Source organism: Cygnus olor, chromosome 3, assembly GCF_009769625.2.
Source record: "Cygnus olor isolate bCygOlo1 chromosome 3, bCygOlo1.pri.v2, whole genome shotgun sequence".
Classification (NCBI taxonomy): domain Eukaryota; kingdom Metazoa; phylum Chordata; class Aves; order Anseriformes; family Anatidae; genus Cygnus; species Cygnus olor.
In genome coordinates, this window is record NC_049171.1 from 54,257,607 (window position 1) to 54,279,964 (window position 22,358).

The window sequence follows — 22,358 nt, forward strand, 5'->3', positions numbered from 1 at the left end:
AAGAGAGAACTAGAAGATAGGACAGACTGTGGTGACCAGGCGCAGGGCTTGGCCAGACAAACATACACATAGCCAGCTCTTTCCTACCTATCCTCCTGCCTCTTTTCCTTCTGCTCCTGTTTTCCCTACATGTCCCCATTGGTGTGCAGAGCTCTGCAGTTTCTGCACCCTCCCAGTCTGGCCCCCTGGCTCACAAGCGTACCAGCTGTGAAGTCCACGTTGCTTTTCCTGGAAGTGACACCTGCTGCTTGATAGCTCCTCAGCTAGTGTGACCAGGAGGTTTGTTCCTTATCCTTGTCCCCATTTGTGCTTTGTCAGGTCTTCGTCTCAGCATTTTGCTTGTAGTTCCCCCTTCTTTACTTTTCATCCTCATAGGACCCTTACTTTTCATCCTGATAGGACCCTAAGTTTATGGCATTTACTTAAGTGCATCTTGTAGCTCTTTTCTCAATCTTCTGAGTTTTACACATGCTTCCTGGAAGTTTAGGGAATGGAACAGGAATATTTCTTTAATAGTTCCTAATGTTATTAATAGAGAAGATAGTCTCTTTATTCACAAATTAGGATTCCTTTCTTAGCCAAGACTCACAAATTTCTCTCTTGCAACAGAGTTGGGATTCTTTGTGGATAGCAAACTTGTCCCTGTCCCTGCCTTTCACAACAAAGTCCTTCATGTTTAAACACGGTGCTAACCCTGGTTGAGATATATGGTCTGGCAGTTGGCTATATTAAAAATCATGTGTCCTAATTAGCCTGCTTCACCAACTGACCCAGATAAATCTCTATGACTTACTTGTCTCAGTCTTTATTTACCACTCCATCAGTTTTTGGGTCATCTGGAAGTGTTCTGAAAGCAGGTGTTAACATTTCTCCCAAATCACTGGGTATGTTGCATTTCCTGCCAGTGGTGTGAGTCCTGCTACGTGTCCTTGCTCTGGGCAGGTGGATAGGGATAAGCCTGTTTCCTTAGGAGCTGTCGCTTGATATAACTGCTCTCAGTGGTTGTTTTTTAGTAATGATGTCCAATAACACGTCTTGTTGGAAGATGCCCTGACAGTCTTTCCCAGGAGCTGCTGCTCTAACTCACTAGTGAGTGAAGGACCTGCTGTAATCTGAGTTGGATGTTAACCAAAGTCAGCTTCTTTTGAAATCAATGGAATATCGCTGTGGATTAGCTGGACAGTACTTTGAGACAACACAAAATGGTTTAGAGGAGCTGAGACTGTTTCTCTGTTGACCTAGTGGCTGTTTGAGTTGGACATCTTAAAATAATGAAAAACAATTTAGAGTATAACTGTCTTAACTTTGATCTAGTGTTTTTTTCCTACTAAATGTAAAGGATTTTTATTTTTTTTTTTTCTATTTGCTTTCAGCTCTGGTATTCCTCTTGTTGCATGAACACAATATATGGTAATGAGGAAGCTAACTGCTTCCACCTGCAGATCTGTCATTTGAACGAAAACAAGTAAACATTACTTGCATTTTTGTAGATGATAGATACGCAAAGTTTTCAGAAGTAAAATAACTTGGCAAAAGGCAACATGGCAGGCATGACCAGGTGAAAATTATTTCTGTATATTACTGATTTCATCCCAAACGGCTGAGTCGTGCTACAGAGGCTGCTAAAGGAGGTGGTCTGGAAACACCTTGTCTTAGGGATAATACAGATGTTTCTAATCAGCTTGGCTTCCCCGCTGATGCTTGGGGTGATGAGAGAGACGGGTGGACGTAGCAGTGGTTTGGTAGCTCCTTGCAGTAGGACAGTGGGTCAGGACTGCATAGCTTGGGGGATGTGTCTACTTACAATTGCTTTCTCAACTTATTCAAGTTGGGGTTTTATTTAGTGTTTCCTGTGCTTCTTTGGTTGTTTGTGTGTTTTTTGTTGTTGGTAATGTTTGTGTCGTATTCCTCTGTGTCCCCCCATTTCCCCTCCCCCCCTTATGTTTCCTTTAAACCATGTTTAATTGCACTTGTTAGATGTAAGCAAGGAAAAGCGCTTATCCTTCAGTTCTTAGACTGGGGGCATGTTGGGGACTGGGTAAAATGAAAGCTGAAAATAAGAGAGAGAAAAAGACTGAGAGAAATAAGTATGATTGAGATGGAAAGCAGAAAAAAGGAAACTGGAAATATATAGATTTAGAGGCAGACAGAAAATGCCTACATCTTAGTAGACTTACTAGCTGTTTATTTTATTGTTTTCCTATGCTTAATTATTTCCCTGAAAGAAATGGGGAGTTGAGTGAAGGAAGAAATTTATATGTAAGCCAGCAAGGCTGGGTGAGGGAGCCTTCAAACCAGAGGTAATATGGCATGTCAGCATGTCTTCAGATATCTCTTGCTTAAATGGTCATTTGTTTTTAGACTGCCCTTGATCCAAAGAAGATGCTAGTGGTTTCCCTGACTACCATCACTTCAAACTCCGTTTCAGTCTCCTAGTACTGTGTGCTGATGTTCTGCTTCTGTTATAAGGGCACAATGGAATTTTATGTTATTATCAGGTACTAATATTTAGTATTTACATTTTCATGCATTAAATGTTTTACAAATACTGTAATGTACCATCCCAGCTCCTACATGGGCTGTATGCTATTGTAAGCCGTTTTGCAGATGGGGAAACTGCAGCTGATTTAATTGCTGGAGGCAATGTAAAAAGTGCTTTTGTCTGAGCAATTGGGTGCTCAGGGTGTTGGCTTTATATTAGCATTCGACTCATCTTTCTGATTATTGTGTGCTGTACTTCTTTGCATTGATGTGATGCAATATTGATGAAACTCATTGGTATTAAGGGTCAGCTCTGCAGTACCTCTCTCTTTCTTAGGGGATAAGTAATATAAAGCGGCAGCTATTTAGCTGTTAAGAGTCCCTGGGTTACCCAAATGCATAGTACAGGAGCTAATTTTCTGGACAAATATCTGCTGCTGATAAAGGAATTGATAGCTTTATAATTGGTACCTTAATAACTATCAAAAATCTCCTTAAAATGTGTAGAATTCCTAAAACCACACATATGTATGTTTCCTAGTGCCTATTCACAGTCTGGTTGTTTGTCATTTGGTTGCTTAGGGAAGTAAGCCAACACAGTTGTCTTATTTTTTAAAAAGATATTTTTTTTTAAAAGAGACTGTTTTTAAGGTTAAAAGGACAGATTTGATGTGAGTCTTAACATCCTTTGACCCTGGTGTCAGGCAAAAACTTGTTGTCATAATTCTTTTCTCATACTTGCCAGCCTCTTTTATCAATGTAGGTAAGCCAACACAGTTCACAGAAGTCCAAAAATATTTAAAACTTTTTTTTTTTTTTGTAGATAGGAAAAAAGTTAAACCCATGAACTTATGAAATGCACAGTCAGGAAAATAGAAATTAGTGGCAAAACCTTTGTCAGTAGTGCTCACGCTCAGGTTACATGTAATTACAGAAATTCACTGCAGGTTCTAATGTACTTTTATAATTTGAATGTGTATGTGCTCACACATTCATTTTATCCAGTGAAGTTATTTTTCAAGAATTTCACAGTAACGTTTAGCTTAACTCACAGTAAAGTGTCGAATGAAATTGGTAAGTCTAAATTCAACACTTGTCATTTCTGTTGGTGTTTTAAAAATGTTTTATTGTATCTGAATTCTAATCAAAATATTTTTGAAAATCCAAACATTCTGTAAAGAGAATGTTATTGCAAGTGTCGATAAAATATCAAAATTTCCTTTGTTCTTTAACTGAATAAAGAACTTCTTAATGCTTAACTCTATGCAACATCACCTGGTAAACATAACTAGCATGCATTTGGGGAGTTTATACTGCTTTAATTATTAAAGTAGCATCAGCAGACAGTTGACCAATCATGCTGGCTGTCTATACTTCACCCAACAGTCTTACTCCTATAAGAATAGAGTTGATAAGTAACTTTTTGCTAGAGAAGCTGAATCTTGTTTCATTTGATAAAGAAGAAATGTCATTGAAAATATCAAGGTACTGAACATCTGATATTGTAAGATACAGAACTTTCTAGGTGAAGTAATTACAAAAAACAAAAATCTCTTTAAAGGTAGCTGTAAGAACAGGTTATTTCACCCTGGATTGAAGTAGTGCAACGATTATTTTGGCTGAAACTAGACTGAAATCTGAAGAAATTTCTTACCTGGTAAGAAAAAGATACATTCAGTATTTTGGGATAGGAGGGTGTATACAGATGAATCCACTAAAGCCATTAGTTGGTTTATTCCATTAAGTCAACTTTCATCTAAGACTTGCCTACTGACTGTGACACTTTTGAAAGCAGACTGCTTCCCACCTCTAACCAGGAAGATAAAATGATAGTCATTGCCTAATCAACTGCTTGGGAGCCAACTCATCACACAGGAATAAGATTTCTTAGTAAATTTCTTCAGAGTAGTTATGCACCAGTTTTAGAACCTATCCAAAGGCCTTTTGGCCTTTTTATGTAGCAACATCAGTACTATTACTGAACAAAGCACAGATGAAAAACCCTTAACAGAGGAGCCCACCAAATACAGAACTGAGCAAGTAAAATTCTTGCAAAGTGAAAAGAAAAAGCAATCTCCAAATACTGTGGAGGGTGTGAGGCAAGACAGGAGAGGAAGCTTCGGCTTGGCAGGTGATTGCTAGGATGTGCTTTATTCACTTTTTCACTGGTAGAGGGAGTAAGAAGAGAAATGAGACATAATATCTACAGTGACCACTACGGTTAGTACTAAGTATTTGCAAAGAAGCTTGCTCTGTCTTGCATATTTTTTTTTTCTTCCCTGGATTAGATATCTATTTAACAGTTATATAACGTAATATAGAAAAGAAAGGTGTTAGAATGTTCACTCAGCTGCCCACGGACATCTAAAATCTATCCTAGAGCAAATGGGATACAGTGCTCTTCAAGAAAACATGTTTCCTCTGAAACTGAATTTCAATCAACTTCAACAACTTTAAACTTTTACCTATATTGCACCAGTGTTAGAAAACACAGCTTTAATTCTAGCAGCCTTAATTCTTGCATTTCACTGATGATGAAAGGGAAGTGTAGATGAAACTTTATATCAGTGTTTCCCTGTTTAAATGAAATCAAAATCTTTAAAGATGATTATTTTCAGAGAGATGAAAAGCAGGCTGCTTAGGGACTTCTCATTCATTTATGCATACCAAAATTATATGTTACAAATAGACGTTTTAAGACATAAAATGATTTATTAAAAAAAAAGGGAATATCAGTCTTGTTTCATTGCATGCATTTGATCACTCTTTTCTCAACCTTATCCACAGAGTCAGAACGGCTGTGTACAGAGAATTTATTTTTCATTTGTTCAGTTCTCATGCATATGAATACATACTAACAGTTGCTTCTAAGAAAAATCACTTTGTTAGACCTTTACAATACATGAAGTTTTTAGGACTGTGCTACAAGGATATGACAATAATGAATTGATTTGGAAGCAAGTTCTACGCATTTTAAGGAAGACACTTCCAACAATCTACAGGTGATTTCTGAAGCGGCTTTCTCTCAAATAAAAATGAGGCTATGCATATAGCCTGTCTGGGAAAATGTGATTACTCTAAGTCATCCAATTTAAATGAAGTCCTTTTGCAAAAACTATATTCTGAAAAACCTCCTTATTTATTTTACAGTATATACATTTACACAGCCTGACTTGTATTAGTGCAGATTGATGTATCAAATAATCAGTATTCTTTTAAATAATGTAACCAAAACTGGGAAAAATCTATCTTGCTTGATCTATGTATTCTGTACTCTGATGTTCTTCATGTCTTTCAGCAGCGCTGGTCTGTAGATCAGCTCCAGGCTTTCCATGTATTCTAGATAATCACTCACTCGAAATCCATGGAGTGCTTCTTCCTGCAAAAATACACACAGAGAACATTTATTAGATAAGAAAAAAGATGCATGACTCAAATGTAATGAATTCCAGGCTGCCGAACAGAGTTAGTTTTGTTCTGCTTGCCATGGCTTGAGTACTTAAAGTACACATATGTTAATATATTTAGAAATAAATAATCAGCATATCGGTTCCAGACGGTACTTCCAGTAATTCCTTAACTCTTGGTAACAAATAGTTTTTTCACACAAGTTGTTCATCTCATTTTTGGAAAGTATGACATATGAAGATTTTTAATGAAAATAAAGTGAGCTTTAAAAAGGCAACATCAGGTACTAAAATATTCTTTTAAAGAAAAAGGCATAACATCATCTTAATTCACAGCAAAGTTGTCTCCAACTTCTTTCTTTATGTGCAAATGAAAGTACATTTATATACTAAGAAAAACAATATTTGTTTTTAATTTTACTAGTTAGATATAACTACTCATTAGATAATAGCAACAAACGTGTATTGCTATCAGATCATCATTTTTTCATGAAATATAATGCAGATTAGAAGCTTGAAAACAAATTACTATCAGTTCTTTGAAGGAAAACAGGCAGCAGGACTTCTTCATATAGCAAGTGACCACTGCTAGTATGAAGTTGAAGATGTGACATTACTTAAGAAAATATAAAATGAATACTCAAAGTTTTTTTTATTATTATTTTTTCTTGTTTTTTTAAACTTGGATTATGTTCTTAGAATAGTTTAGGCTTCTATTTTTGAGCGAATTGCTCCATTACAACAATTAACATTTGTGAATGCTGTGCTAAGAAATTACAGGCTAAAACTCAAACCTAAATTTTTGTATTTCAACAAAAGGGTAACTGACCAAATACCTTTGCAAGTGTTAAACCCAGGTAACCCTACATGAAGCCTATACTACAGATGAAATTGAATAAAATGACAGAGTGATTTTTTTTTTCTTTAGCTAAATTAAGAGCTATCAAAAGCAAGATTACAGTGAAAGTATGTCATTAACTCTTCTTTTTCTGCAATGCTCTCAATGAATTGTAAATACTCCCATAATGCATTAATTATGGAGTATTTCTCACTAATACAACAGTACCATGACAAATCTCTAGTCTGTTTATAGTACAGGTGACAACATACAATTCTCTTATATAATTTACATCAACTGTCGTGATTGATGCCATCAAAAGTAAGTAGTTTTTAAGTTATATTGACCAAAACTAGGTCAAACAAGCTGATGTACTCATTAGACTGTATACCAAACATTTTTAAGAACAATGACTAAGCTAACATATTGTTCATATTTAAAATAGTTCAGTTGGAAGGGACCTATGCAGATCACCAGCTCCAACCACCTGAACACTTCAGGGATAACCAATAGTTAGCACAATACTAAGGGCATTGTCCTTATGCCTCTTGAACACTGACAGGCATAGGGCATCAACCACTTCCCTGGGGAGCCTGTCCCAGTGCCCGACCACCCTCTGGGTGCAGAACCTTTCCCTAACTCCCAGCCTGACCCTCCCCTGTCCCAGCTCCATGCCGTTACCTCAGGTCCTGTCACTGTCCCCAAAGAGCAGAGCTCAGCACCTGCCCCTCCGCTCCCCTCGTGAGGGAGCTGCAGGCCGCTACGAGGCCTCCCCTCAGCCTGCTCTGCTCTGGGCTGAACAAACCAAGGGGCCTCAGCTGCTCCTCGCATGTCTTGCCCTCCTGACCCTTCATCATCTTCGTAACCCTCCTATGGACACACTAATACTTTTATGTCCTTTTTATCCTGTGGTGCCCAAAACTGCACACGGTGCTCGAGGTGAGGCCGCACCAACGCAGATCAGAACAAGACAATCCCTTCCCTCGACTGGCTAGACATGCTGTGCCTAATGCACCCAGGATATGGATGGCCCTGTTGGCTGTGACAGCACACTGTTGACTCATACTCAACTTGCCATTGACCAGAAATCCCATATAGGATCACAAAAGAAAAATAAACAAAACCGCACACATACTCACTCTGGAAGTTGAAATAACCCGAAGGATGAATATTATTGTATCAGAAGAATTGCACAAACAACTTTCAAAATCCGGAGCTGCCACAAATTTAATAAATTAATTGAATTAAAAGTCTACCATTGTCAAATGGATGTAGTTATATCCAAAATAACCATAATTAAACCAGAGATCAAAGTCACTGATTTTGCAATGACTTGCTGTTAACTGATGACTTCATTTTAATGTAAAGCTTAGGTGGTATCAAATATATTATGTCAAGATCTTGCCAAAGGAATATGTATTGGTCTCATCCCGACTTACTTATATATACTCAGCACAATAGAAAGAAAGACAAACAACAAATCTTAAATTCCAAGTTGAGTTCACCATTTTTTCCCCTGATTGCTGTGCTTTTGCTTTAGTATACTGGCAGGATGCAGTTGTCTATTATCTAAGAAAGGCTGATTGTATAGTAATTGGCATGTGTTCAGAATAACAAAGATCACTGAGCTTTGTGCCACATCTCTTCAGGCTTCAGAAGGAGACCACTGCGTAAACCCACCCTTCTGAAGAATATCTACTTTAATGAGATCAGGGCCACATATACGGAATTGAATCAAATGCCCTAGTGACTTAATGCGGCTATTTAAGTTGCTTACAAGGAGAGGTGATCAGGACAATATGCAGGAAAACCATTCTCTGGAAAATACTAAACCACAATTTCCTGCCAGGAAGAAAATAAAATTAAAGTGTTATTTCACTCAGTTAAAATCAATAGGTGAAATTCAGTAAGTGCTTAAGATTAAGTAGTATATTAATTTTCAGTATAGAGAGTTTTGGTTCCCTTCAGCAATTGAAAAAAAAAATTCAAAAATAAACCCTTACTTTAAGAAAAACCTGAAGATCTTGGGCTTCAGTATGCTTCAGGATGTCTTGCTGTAGGTGTCTGAACACAGAAATACACATATATACCTGATAATCAGGACCAAGGAAAATACATGTAGCAATGTAATGACAGATCTCACTCCAGTCCATATAATTCCAGAAACACTGAGTTATCCATTGCAGACAAATCTAGGTGAGAATAAAATTATAATTAAATTGCTGTAGATATTTAGTCATAATTTATCAGTATTATCTTCTAATTTTTCTGTACTAATGCCCTTTTCCTATAACACTACCCTACTTACAAAAATAAAAGGGATGAAAGTACAAAAGAGGCCAAGAATCACTTTTTCTTCCCCCAAAAAACACAGCTTCGAAATAGTTTCACTGAGTTCTGCTACACCTCACACCCTGCTTCTGTTTATATCATATCTGTTCATATCACTGTACCTGAATATATGGCAACTGTTGAGATTGAGGCATAAAACTTCAAGTCCAGTGAAATACAAGGTGATTTTTCTTTTCTTTTTTTTTTTTTTTTTAAATGTGGTCAAGAGAGTAATGAGGGTGATGAAGGTGTGTGCAATATAGATTTTCCTTTAAATTGAAGTGGTTTTTGCCTTATAAATGCATGTTAGGCCCTTCCTTAAGATACCTTTTCATTTAATGAAGTGGGGATGGAACACATTTAGAAACTCCTTTTTCCAGTTCTAAATCAGAATGTATTACAACGTGTACAGCACATATCATTTAGTTCTAGACCACAAATCTGTTAATCACTCCTTGAAGTATTTAAAAATATGCAGTAGCAAAAGTACCAAGATTCCAATCGGATGAAAAAAGCCATACTCTAGGCATTACATCGATATCTACTTTCAGGTATTTATTGATGCACATTGGCACTTAAATACATTAGAGTTGTTTTCACCACTCAGGGTTTGTTTTTAACCTCCACTAAAACAGCAAAATCACAGACAGCAGATACAGTGGCACCCACCAATAGCACTTCAGTAACATGTTCAATGAAAAAAAAAACAAATTTGTTGGCAGTTTAGAATTATAACTAGTTTATTACAAATTGAATGCAAACAATGAAAAAGTACAGAATAAGTTCCCAAAGAATAAAGAAAGGAATGACCATCCCCACATGTTTTCCAATGCCAGAACAGGAATCTTATTATAGGCACCTCATTATTCCTATGTTGAGATAAAATCCCTTATTTGTCACTCTTCTCAAAGACCAAATCCTAAACTGACTATTTAAAGTTGTCATCTGCCCCCTCTTACGCTGCAAATCCTGGCAAAAGGGAATTTTAAAGGCATAAGATGAAAAATATTTTTCTTGCCTTGGAACAGAAGTAAGCTCTCTTACTGCAGTGAGATATCCTATGCATTGGCATGAAGCTGTTTATGCTGAATTCATCATGACTGTAGTCTTTATAAGCAACATTCTGTATATAGAATTCGGTATTTCCAAAGCACTGTAGTAAGTATGTAAAATAAAAACTAACTAAATAAAAACTAACTAGAGAATATTCTTCTCTAGTAACATTTCATTATTATAAAAGTTTTTGTTTTATCTTTTTTACCTGATTGTAATAGTTATGGTAGTCCTTAAAAAGTATTTTTTTGTTCTGATATCAACTGAACTGCTTTCTGTTACATACCTGTCCCAAATTTCTCATTTCCTCCCCATGGAAAACATTGAAAATTATTCTGGGGAATAATATACTCTAATTTTTTTAAATGATAAATCTGAGTTTTTAGCATCTCACTTTTATCAGATTTTCTGCATGAACTTGTAATGGAAGATCATCAGTTGCAGTATACTGTCATTACTCTACAGAAGACGGTTAATATTTACGTTAAAATGCCCTAAGTAAGTCACTATGCATTCAACAATCTCTTATGCTGTTTCAGAACCACCATGCATGTGTATAGAAAAACCATAGTAGTTCCAACTTCAATTCTGAACATCTTTGATTTTGTGGATTTAAACCAGGAAGTTGATGATACTTTGATATTTCATCAGTTACCTGGGACGGAGCAAAACCAGCCATATGGAAGGCAGAGGAGACAAGTGGTAACTCAGCTTTCATCAACATCTCAACATAGTGTGCACTGCAGAAATAGACTGGATGGATGCCAGATTCCACTGTGCTAATAGGCAGGTGCACCTGATTAACAAAAAAATTGGGGAAAATGGTTACAGAAGTGTGTTACTTTTTTCTGAGAATAATATATAAAAATATATACACTTGTAAGATAAGTCATCACAATTATTTTAGATAGGAAATAAAATAAGCAAATATGGAAAAAAATTGCATTGACGTCTTGCGAAACATGTAGTTAAACTAAAGAAAATCCAAAGCTAGAAACTGTTATAAAACATATCTTGACTAATCCTTTGCATTAACAATCTAAGTCTTTATTGCATGTATGCTTTAATTCTCAAAGCGGGGAGGGAGAAAATGTTGCTGCATTTTAAACAAACAACAACTCATTTTTGTTGGATTTTTTTCCCTTTTACTAGTGGATAAAAAGTGGAACTTCTGCTGTATTTAAAGTTGTTTTCTACGTGCATGTTTCTTTGCAGTATGTGTGGTGAGTATGAGTGAAATTTTGTTTTGTGCTGCAAAAGGAACAGAGGTTATCATTATGGAAAGCTTTCGGTGTTGGTGTTTGGTTTCTAGGTAATGAATCTTTGACTTAGTGCTAGAAGGTTAGTGCGCATCCTTTGGAATTTTCCACCTTCCTGAGGCAGTAAGCATTACAGTCTAATGGCTGGATAATTCCTCATTTATGTTTTGACATTTTATTTTAGTTTACATTGTGGAAATTATGCAAATAGGTTAATTATTCAGTTTTTTCTTTGCTTCTTCAAGATATATTGTGAAAGAGAAATCATTTAGGTATTTAGAATGAACATTAGTACTGCAGCAACTTTGCAATGCTGTCTAGCTCTTGTATGGAAGAAGACACTTAAATTCTCAGCACTGATGATGTTCAGCACAATTATATTCACATAATGGAACAAAATTTAATTGTGTCGGAACAGCCTCAGGGCTGGCCTTGGCGTTGTGAGTGGAGCAATACAGTCATTGCAGGTGAAAAGACAGACCAACTTAACAGAGGCTTGCATACAGAAGAGGCACAAAATCTAAATGGTGCATCCTATGCCCCAGAATTCTGTAGTAAAGAAAAAAGTTGTTTGATAATTTGTGGTCAAAACATTCAAGACAATGTGAAAATGTATGAAGTCAAACTGAAAGATGAAAGATTTTTGTTTTACATAGATGATTCCATATGCAATCAAAGATGGAAATCATGCTGCCTATACTACAAACTTGATCAAAATACTAATAATTTCAAATGGCAAAGCATTCAGAATTTGGGCATTCAGAATTCAGTAATAATTCTTCGTAATTCTTCAAATTTAATATATCCATTTTAGTGTTTTTAACCATAAAACTGAGTTTTACTGAAAATCAGAAGGATAAACTTCACATTGTAATAATACTACTAATAATAAAAGGTCTTGCAACAGTATTGCAACCTTTATGCAGAATTTGATGCCACTAACAAGGTTTATTTTACTGTCAATTTTAAAACTTGGTAACATTGTCTTTACCATCAGTCCACCTGTTATTTCACTACTTTTAAACAACCATTTGAGCAAATCTGTATTTTTCTGAAAAAAAAAAAAAAAAAGAAAAAAAATCAGGGTTATGCATTCAGTTAGAGGGCTTTAATGAAAACTTAATGCAATTTAAAAAAGGGGGAAATTGATAACATGTATTTTAACTTTCAAAGTTGTCTTTCAGAAAGAATCAGATTTTAAATTCTTACAGACACATGCAGTCTTGGTAGCCAGAGAAATGCAGAAACAAGAAGACGAGAAAATTGCTGAAGAAACGTTAGAGTCTTCTCCCTGTCCCCGGACATTATGAGGAACACAGAAGATGCAAACCAGTCATAGCCAGCATAGCGTCCCTGCAAGCAGTCTGCATAAAAAAGTTAAGGAACTTGGGCAAAAAACTTCTTTGTACTGCCATGCAGGAATTGCAGCCTTCCTCACTCCCCAGGTCCAAACATACAGAGTTAAGAGCTTGTTTGTTACAGATGGGACAAAGGGATATAGCTGCACAGAAAGCAGCTTTCTAGAGACACACCTGTCTCTACAACTGAATTAAGAAAAACGATTTAAGCTGTTTTCCCTGTAGTCTACTCTTTTCCAGCCCATAAGTAAATGATCCAAAACAGGAAAAAACCATCAAAACCCTAGAGAAATATGTAAATACAAAACCCTCACACCAAAACAAGTGTGTCTACAGTACAGGAACAGAGAATGGTAGGGGAAGAGGAGGAAAACAAGAGTTGTGAAGATTAAGGAAAAAAAAAAGTAAAATAAAAGCTTTCAAAAAAAGAGTTAAAGTATATTCTGACTAATATACCTGAAGTATATTTTAATAGAGATACATTAAGTCTAATGCTTGAAGAAAAAAGCTTGTTGGAAAAGTTAATCGTTGTTATATTAAAAAAAAAATAATGTTCCATAGTATGTCTAAAAGAGTCAGAAGTCAGAACATTGGTACTGTCGGAATACCACAAATATTTATTAATGCTCAAAGGTACATTGCTTCAGACTCTTTAGCATATACAGAGATATTGACCCTACACCAAAAAATTTTATGACAAAAATGAATGAGACACAATTTTAACAAAATATGGAACAGAATGACAAATATTTTATGGAGTGTATTGGGTGTGCATTTTAACTTAACAAAATTTCAAAGAAAGTGCTTTTTTCTTCTTCTTTCAGTATATATCACACATATAACACCACCATCAAAAACCCAAATTAGGAGCTCAAATTCCGCTGGCATTCTTAGGCCGTACAACTTGCAGTCAAGAAGGATACGAAGTGAGGATGCCACAGTTGTCTGCTGTTGTTTCAGAAATTGCTCACAATTCATTAAGATGAAGAACAGATCATTTTCAGCATGTTCTTTTAGCAAGTTCAGGTATTTTCCATATCTAACACAGGAAGTTAAAAACTGAAATTGCTTAAGTACGTTAAAAAAAAAAAAAAAACTAAAAAGCAAGAACTCATACTTAATAGGCCTATAAAAGTTAAGCAGTCATAGCATTGATAACCAAAACCACAATGTTGTAGATATATAAAAAATGGTTTAATAAAAGCTATGGTTCTTCATTTGGGAATGACAGACTATTCTACTCAGTGTTACAATTTCTTACCGAAATTCCTTGTAATTCAAAGTTTTAGCAACTGTGATGGGAAGGAGCAAGAACTCCTAATGATACGTGACTCATTTTCTTCATGTACATTGTTTAGAATTCCATCTAAGTATATTTTTTTTATATATAATTAAAGTATATTTTATATGTATTTTATTTGTAACTATTGGCATCAGAATCCAAATATTAACGCTAAAGAAAACAATCTGTGGAAGTACAGCCACATTAACTTTTCTTTCATCATAGCTCTGCAAATTATGAGCAAAATAAAATGTGTTAATGGCATATAACTAAGCTTAGCTAAACAGAACCATTTAGAGAAGTAATGTGAGAAGGAAAAGAAACATAACTCAGGATAATGTAATTTAAGCGGTAAATCTTACTAACAAGTTACAATTAGCCTTTGCAACAATCAAGGACAATAACCTATATAATTTGTAAAGATAATTTAATTACGTACTAGGTATTAGTATACCTTTTTCATTTTGAAAGTTAGAATTCATTTTCTCAAAAGATTATCTTTAGATTTAGATGGCATAAAACACTGAGTTAATGGATTAAATATCATTAAAGTCATTCTGTGAAATAAAACAAATTCTAGAAATACACTAGGGAAATATTTTAATACCATGTACCTGACTGTCATTTCAACACCAAGCTGCTGCACAGATGAAAGGCTTTCCTTCTTCACATCTGCATCCATGGCTAAAACAAAAGAAAAATATAATAAAGTATTATGAAAAATATGATTTAAACTGAATACTAATGTAAAGCTTCTATGTGCAGATACTAATTTTGGAGATCTGTTTCACATTTAAGTGAGTTTAGCAGTATTTGCAAAGAAACATCAAGAACCTGTATTCCTCGTACACTTTTATTTTTTTTTAATTAAAATCACTTTCTTTACAGGAAAATGTTCACTTTTAATACGGTTATCGTTAGTTTTAAAGCATGAGAACAAACATCATCTTCAGACCCATTTCTTGGCAGAGCTTCATCCCTTCTTGCCAAGAAATCAAAGCCGCATTTTCTTGTTTACTTTCTTCCATTCCAGTGGCCTTAAAGTCTCCAAGCTGTAAAGCCAACCTTGCTAACAAAAATTCTATTTTGATATTAATCTCATTGAACATTTTATAATTGATTGATTTTTAAATATCCTGTATTTCCATGATTCTTTCTTTCACACAGTAATATATACCACCATTCTTTTGCATTTATTTCAATGAAAAATCCAAGTTAGATAAACAAATTAATAAATCATGAATTAAAACAACCCCGTTGGTAATATATTCTCAAAATGTTAAATTTTAAATGCAAAAGATGAAGTTCTGTCTATTTCGTGTTCTCATCTCATCTGAGATAATGACACCTCAAAAAAAATCACTCCAGTAATACTATGAGCTAAAAGCTGAGGGCTTAAGCCTTTAATATGCTTCTTTGAGACAAAGTGCTAATAAAAAAAAATTGAACTTAAATAAAAAAATTGTCTGTTAAAAATGTAAATATATATGGCAGCAGAAGTAAAAAAATATATTCATGTAAGTCATAAATGTAAAAGTCTGATTATTATTAAGCAGATTGCAGATGATATGAATTTTTTCTGTATCTTTTCAGTCAGATAGAGAAATTAAATGGAAGGATTCCCTGGCTCTCCATTTAGGTAAACACTATGTTCCTGGTAAGTGAACAGTGACTAAGGTTAAGAGAGGAAATGCCTCTGGTTATGAAGTTCAAGGGGAGGGAGAGAAAGAAAAGAAAGGAAAGAAAGGAAGGAAGGAAGGAAGGAAGGAAGGAAGGAAGGAAGGAAGGAAGGAAGGGAGGGAGGGAGGGAAAGAAAGAGAAAGAGAGAAAGAGAGAGAAAGAGAGAGAGAAAGACAGAGAGAGAAAGAAAGAGAGAAAGAGAGAGAGAAAGAGAAAGAGAGAGAGAGAAAGAGAGAAAGAGAGAAAGAGAGAAAGAAAGAAGGAAAAGGAAAGAGAAAAGGAAAGAAAGAAAGAAAGGAAGGAAGGAGGGAAGGAGGGAAGGAGGGAAAGAGAAAGGGAAAGAAAGAGGGAAAGTAAATAAAGAAGGAAGGAAAGAAAAGGAGGAAGGAAAGAAAGAAAGAAAGAAGGAAAGAAAGAAAGAAAGAAAGAAAGAAAGAAAAAAGTGTCCTGCTCAGTATTTGAAAGAATACATATAAAATCACAGGGCATTTCAGTTACAAAGCCATGGAGATGCGTGAAACAGTTGCTAACTTTTTACAGCTACTATTCCAAGCTACCTGTTTTCTCAAGCTGCAAATACCATCCAAACAGTGCATTCATTTCCAGGTTCTTATTTGCAATTGTGCAGGCCAGAGCTATACTATATCATAGAAGCCATGTTGGAAGACAAGCCAGGGAGAATTTGAATGAGTTGACTATGACTAATGGTTAATTCAGTCAAAAATGGCATGACTGTATTGAATAGCAGGAGAGAAGGAAACAGCCTAACAATCTCTACACCAAGGAAGCTCTGCTTCCTTTTCAAGGTGAGCCTCCTGTGGGTGGAAATCTGGAGCTGGTCTCAGAGTCCAACAAGGGTGCCGTGAGAAACAGCCATATGACAGCACACCATCTGAGCCAGTTTCCACTCTGTAACAGCTTAAAGCAAGAACTGAATGCTTACTTCCTACCAACATTACAAGAGTACAACTGATTTCATTCATCCTCATTGCCTTTTCTTTTCTGGTACAATAATTCTTAGTTGCTGAAAAGGATTTTCTCCTTATCAGTTTTCCCTTTGATATTTTCCCCTGTATTATGAAAGAAGATAAAATTAACATAGAGTTTGGACTGAATAATTCTATTATATAGTATCTCATCAAGGCAAAAACTCATGCTTTTTTACACCAGTGTATTTGATATAATCATAGCTCTGTACACTACGCAGTTGAGTTACTACCAATCCACAACTCACACTACAAACACAGAAATTGTGGTTCTTTATCAATATTTTTGATTTCCATTTTGCTTTTCCAATTAACAAACTGGGAACACTAGGCTTTAGAAAACTATAAAGCCATTTAGAATACACAAAGGACCACTTCCTAGTGATTAAAAACTGGACCTAGAAACCTTTAATGTTCCATTAAGCTAGAGAATTATTATTAAGAATAAGTTGGGTATGAAGATATTGCATATTGCAATCCATGGATAAAAAGCTTACTAGCAAGCTTGCAGTCGTATGCTGTGACTGTACTATTATAATGATGCTTATGACTCTGTGGATTTAATACACAATTTAATATTCTACAAAACTCATTTGACAATTATTTATCAATATATCTGAAAACTAACTCTCTTGAAAAACAGAAGGCATTGATGGAACAATTTTCTAAACAAGAACGCCATTTACCCTCAGCCAAATGACAGAATACCTCTCTGAACTGTGAATTAGATAAGAACGTGATACTGCACTGTGACTATTATTAAATGGAATGAACAACATGCTTTAGGAACTTCCTTTTTATTTATCTAATAAAAGAAAAATCTATGCCAAATAGGTATTTTATACTTCTTATTTTAAAAATCAAAAATATGGTAAAATGGAAATTAACCTGAATCGAAACTTGAAGGATAACTTGAAAGATATTCCACATGTTCCTTTAGGAGCTGTAAAGATTTACAATTAAAATAGTAACAATGGGAAGTTGACTTCATCTCTCATTCTAAAATGCGTAAGACTCCACAGCAGTAGGTATGGACCACTTTAGGATGTAAACAATACATTTTGTTTAGCCCTGCAACTGCTCTTAACATTAGCAACCTACCATGCGCTCTCCTAAGAAGATAATCATAAAAAAAAATATCAGTATGGCTGCTCTCAAAACTGTTTTAGAAATCCATTATGTAGTACAATCTTATTAATTCAAAAGAGAAAAGGATTCCTTTGAAACACCAATGACTGCAAACTCTTAATTGCCAGTGATAACTTTAAACATGAAAATATGAACACTACATATGAAAAAATGTAAAATACTAAGTTTTTCTACAATAAAGAAGTATTTATTTTTATCATTTTGTGATCTTCCCTTGTTTCCAACCCTTCCTTGTCTTCTTGTTTCATTGCAAATTCCTTTCCTTGGTTTTCATTACTTTCCAAAAGATTAGGGGGAGCAGGAAGAACAGGAAAAAGGGAAGACAAGGAGAAATTCTTTATGCAATCTCATTGTTTTCTTGCTTTGAGGTTATGATTGATCAGTTGAACTACCTACGGTAATGCCCATTTCAAGTGCTTCAATGGACAGCACTTTGCAAAAGTTTTGTAACATTCAGCAGCATAAAAACAGACATTCTGAAAAGCATGACTTGCAAAGGCAAGTAAATAGTACTATTAAAGTCAATCTGTAGCTGCAGATATTTCAAAGTGAGTTAAGTGGCACACACAATCCAATAGTATTCTTTCTGATCAGGCTAAACTTCAATGCATCAACTTTACGACTCATCTGAAAGGTTTTCTTATTCATTTTTCCTCTTACCACAAAGAAACTTTTATGTGGTTAAGTCAGAAGATGGGCTACATTGCATTCACAATGAAATGACTGGATGCCAAGCTGAAACAGCTTTACAGTTTATTTCATACAACTTGTATGGTCTTTGGGTAATAATTTATTCCCATTTCACTGCTGTTACCCCACAGAAACTATTGGCTTTCCTTTTGTGGTAAGTAGGAAAAATTACTAAAGCTGTACTTACAGTGTTGACTTACCTTTTTTTACTTCTTGGTGTTAAGGCCAAATCTTTTTATGGCAACACAAATAATCTTCACAAAATGCTAAATTTTAACTCAGTCTATTTTCAGGTAAGAAATATTAGTTTTCTTTGTATAGATAGAAATTACATGGTTCCTTTAATCAAAGGTAAGTAATAAAACTGCAAACAGTTACTGAATATCCCATGATGGTCAGAGGCACCTGCATAATTCTTGTAGGAGCTTCAAGGACTTTACAATACGTAGTTATTTTTCCTATCAGATCTCTAGTCTTTGGCTTTGTCCATGCAAACTACAATTGTGAAACTGACCAAATCTTTTATTTAAATAAAAATCAGCTTTTCTTTTTATTTTTCTTCTTTAATATGTGTCTAAACATTGGCACTGTCAAGGTACCCAAGGAGTCGGTATAAAACACTGTGTGATATCCTTATGAAAATTATCTATTTTAAAACATTTTTTTTGGAGTTGGGGAAGAGTGGAAGTCATACTTTTCTCACCATATTCTCTTCTGCCATTTTGCTACTGTTCTTTAATGAACATCAAAACATCATCTCTTCCACAAAATCATTCATCTATAACACTTCTGACAGTCTGAATCTTGTATTCATTGTTTGAATTGTCTCTAAAAAATCCCATTTCAAAGAAATATATTATTATTGTTGTTTTTAAACTGCAAATGAAGACAGACAATGGCTCCTAAACTAAGGTATGTAATCTCAAGTGCAATTCCACTTTAATTACTGAAAGTATCTGCTAGGTCATCAGAAAGATTCCTGAAAGATTCCATAACAGTAGAAGATCAAAATATTCCTATCTAGAACTTCTGAGTATTGGTCATCACAAATACTCAGGCTGTTTTTGGCAGTAACATCATTAAGAATAAACTACATTTTCAGTCCAGTTACATAACAACTAGCAAAGGGCAAAATGCTTTTTGCTGATAGCACCTATCTTTAAAGATGTGCATTCAACAAATGATGCAGGAGGAAGGGAAGAATGCCCCTACTTCCGCCCTTCCCTCTCAGCCCAATTTGTGATGTAGGCCTGTATTTCTGATTCATTACTCCCTCTAAGAAGCTTCCCATTGGCATTTTAAAAATTTCTGTTCATCATCCAATCCACCTGACCCTTACAAGACTAAGCTTATTAAATGGTAGAAAGTTCCTATGAGATTTTGTTCATCTGGAGAACTCTAGCCTCAACTAGAGAAGGACCAGAGCAGGATATTTCAATTTTATGGCTAAGGCCTGAATACCCGAGATTCAGTTGCTTCAGCTGTTTCAGAGATAGAGGTCAGTGGAAATAGAAAACTCAACTGCAAGGTCATCTGCACCAACAGAGCTACCCAAAAGAACAGTTAACCATGAAAGGTCACAGTATTCCTGAGTTTGGGAAGTTTGCAACACGTGGTGGAGACCATGACAGGAATCGCCAAGGTTGGTAGGGACCTCTGAAGATATCTAGTTCAAGCCCCCCTGCTGCGCAGGATCACCTAGAGCACATTGTGCAGGATGGCATCCAGGCAGGTTTTCAATATCTCCAGAGAAGGAGACTCCACAGCCTCTCTGGGCAACCTGCACCAGTGCTCTGTTACCCTCACAGTAAAGAAAAAGATAACTCTGCAAGTGGAGTTCTTTGAGAAATAGGCTTGCTGGAACCTTGAGAAAACTAATACATTTACACAAAACGTTTCTGTTTCAATGAATCGGAATTTGCTGGTAACAGGAAGATGAAGTAGCTATTTTAGTAACTTCAATGCATAGCGCCAGTTTTTCTGCTATAGCAAATTTCAATTCCTTGCCTCCTGCATCCTATTGCCATCCTATTGCCTCTGACAGCTAGGCATCGAGGATTGGCTTTCAATGATCAAATAAAAGCAAACTGTAAAGTATTAATCTTGGGAAAGGGGATGGACAGAGTTCATTAACATTTAACATATGTACTGTATATTATTTTCCTCATCTGAATCCACATCACAGCAGTATCGTTGTTAGCAAAAAGTACACTTCAAGTAAGATTTGTATTACTGTTTATAATTAAGCACTGCAAATGCATAGTGGTTTATCAGTTATTTTTTCTTATCCCTTATCTTCAAAATGATAACAACCCAAACTGATTTGATTTTTCCATATTTGCAGATTTTATAATGGACTGAAATCCTGAGGGATTCCACAGCAGATGGATAACTGTGTTATTCTAATTACAACTACCTACAGGTTTAGAAAGCTGTCATTTTTTTAAGATAATCCTTTTCTCATTTCAAGGAACATGATAAACATTGAATATCTATGGACTATACTGGATCCAGTTTCATGAAAATTGTGGCTTCTCTTCATTAAAACTAAACATTGGTTAGAAACTGTTTCCCCAAATCCCGATTTATTGAAGAGAGTGAATGGGGGACACATGCAATTGCAAAGTGCCAAAAATGCTTACTTAGATACTGAGCTAGGAAGATGCATCTGGAATACAGTTTAATAACAACTCATTAGCTCTATGTAATTCAAAATGATATCTCTACTGTAACAACAGTTTTAGGTTTTAGCTCAGATAACACTTAGGCATATGTATAAAGATACTGCAAAATAACATGGCATTCAAGAATGTATTGTTCTCCTTTGAGAAATTCCAACCCTTCATATACTTTAGCACAAAATCCTAGGAAATATATATAAAACTGATTGATCATTATTCAGTCAGTGAGAGAATAAAAAAAGTACTTTTAAGTAAATAAAGTGTTATAAAGATTTTACGGTGTTCCATTTCTCCCTTCTGTGGAAATACTGGAAGCGTAATACAGAATAGGGGTCTCTCAGCACATTCCTTGTCTTCATAGGAATGCCACACCGTATATTTTATTGGGCAAGAAAGAGTGAAATGAGTGTAAATTTAGCTACACAACTGATTCATACAGTCAAGCCTTTTTACTGTAGCAGAGTGCTGTATAATCCTAGATTCAATTTTGGAACCAAATTTTTGTTTCACCTTCTTGCCAATCAGCATGAGTTTACTGGTCTTAGCTGGTTTTACTGGACGATACTCATTGCTACACCTGTCTGAAAAATGTGTTATGAAATTTTATTAACTGACTTCCTGTAAAACATAAAATAAACCTTTGATGAATCACACTGTTTGACTGAGCAACACACTTTCCTGGACTGGAGAACTCTTCACAAAAAGAGTGTGTGATAATGGCATTGCTGACCGGGAGGAAAACATTAAGAGAATACCTGCCCTTTGCCTACAGTTCACATCAGTGTCTTATCTCCAGACTACTGACAATCCTTCAGAAGGTGTCTCGCTATCCCATTTCTAACCTTGTAGTTATTAAGATTGGGAATATGAAAACATTTGTGAAAGAAAATTGTTCATCAGCCAACCTGATTTTTTTTTTTTTTTATTGTGAAGGAGAAAGTGCCATCTTTAATTTCTGATCTTAAATGTATTTACTCTAGCTTCAAACTCCTGTTATTTTATTTTGGGTCATGTTAGGATTTAATTTAGCATTTAGCAGTTCTGAAGGAATAAGTTCCTCATAATCAGAGCAAATGAGTATATTTTAGAGAGAATGAGATATCTGATAACACCAGTCATTTTAAATTATTTGTGAGATACAACAAATCTTCCTGTAGAAAAGA

At 35.3% G+C, this 22,358-nt stretch overlaps 1 protein-coding gene and 1 long non-coding RNA gene across 2 annotated transcripts in view; one reads left to right on the forward strand and one right to left on the reverse strand.

Moving 5' to 3' along the window:
- Positions 1-10,758, forward strand: part of LOC121067674 — a 112,615-nt gene extending 101,857 nt beyond the window's left edge. The window contains exon 4 of the long non-coding RNA XR_005818377.1: positions 10,650-10,758. This is a non-coding gene — a long non-coding RNA (uncharacterized LOC121067674). The remainder of the gene's footprint in view (positions 1-10,649) is intronic.
- TBC1D32 (TBC1 domain family member 32) overlaps positions 5,180-22,358 on the reverse strand; it is an 86,760-nt gene continuing 69,581 nt past the window's right edge. The window contains 6 exon segments of the mRNA XM_040552477.1: positions 5,180-5,860; positions 8,730-8,918; positions 10,766-10,906; positions 12,579-12,733; positions 13,651-13,766; positions 14,624-14,693. Coding sequence (XP_040408411.1) covers positions 5,741-5,860; positions 8,730-8,918; positions 10,766-10,906; positions 12,579-12,733; positions 13,651-13,766; positions 14,624-14,693 — 791 coding nt within the window. The 3' untranslated portion in view covers positions 5,180-5,740.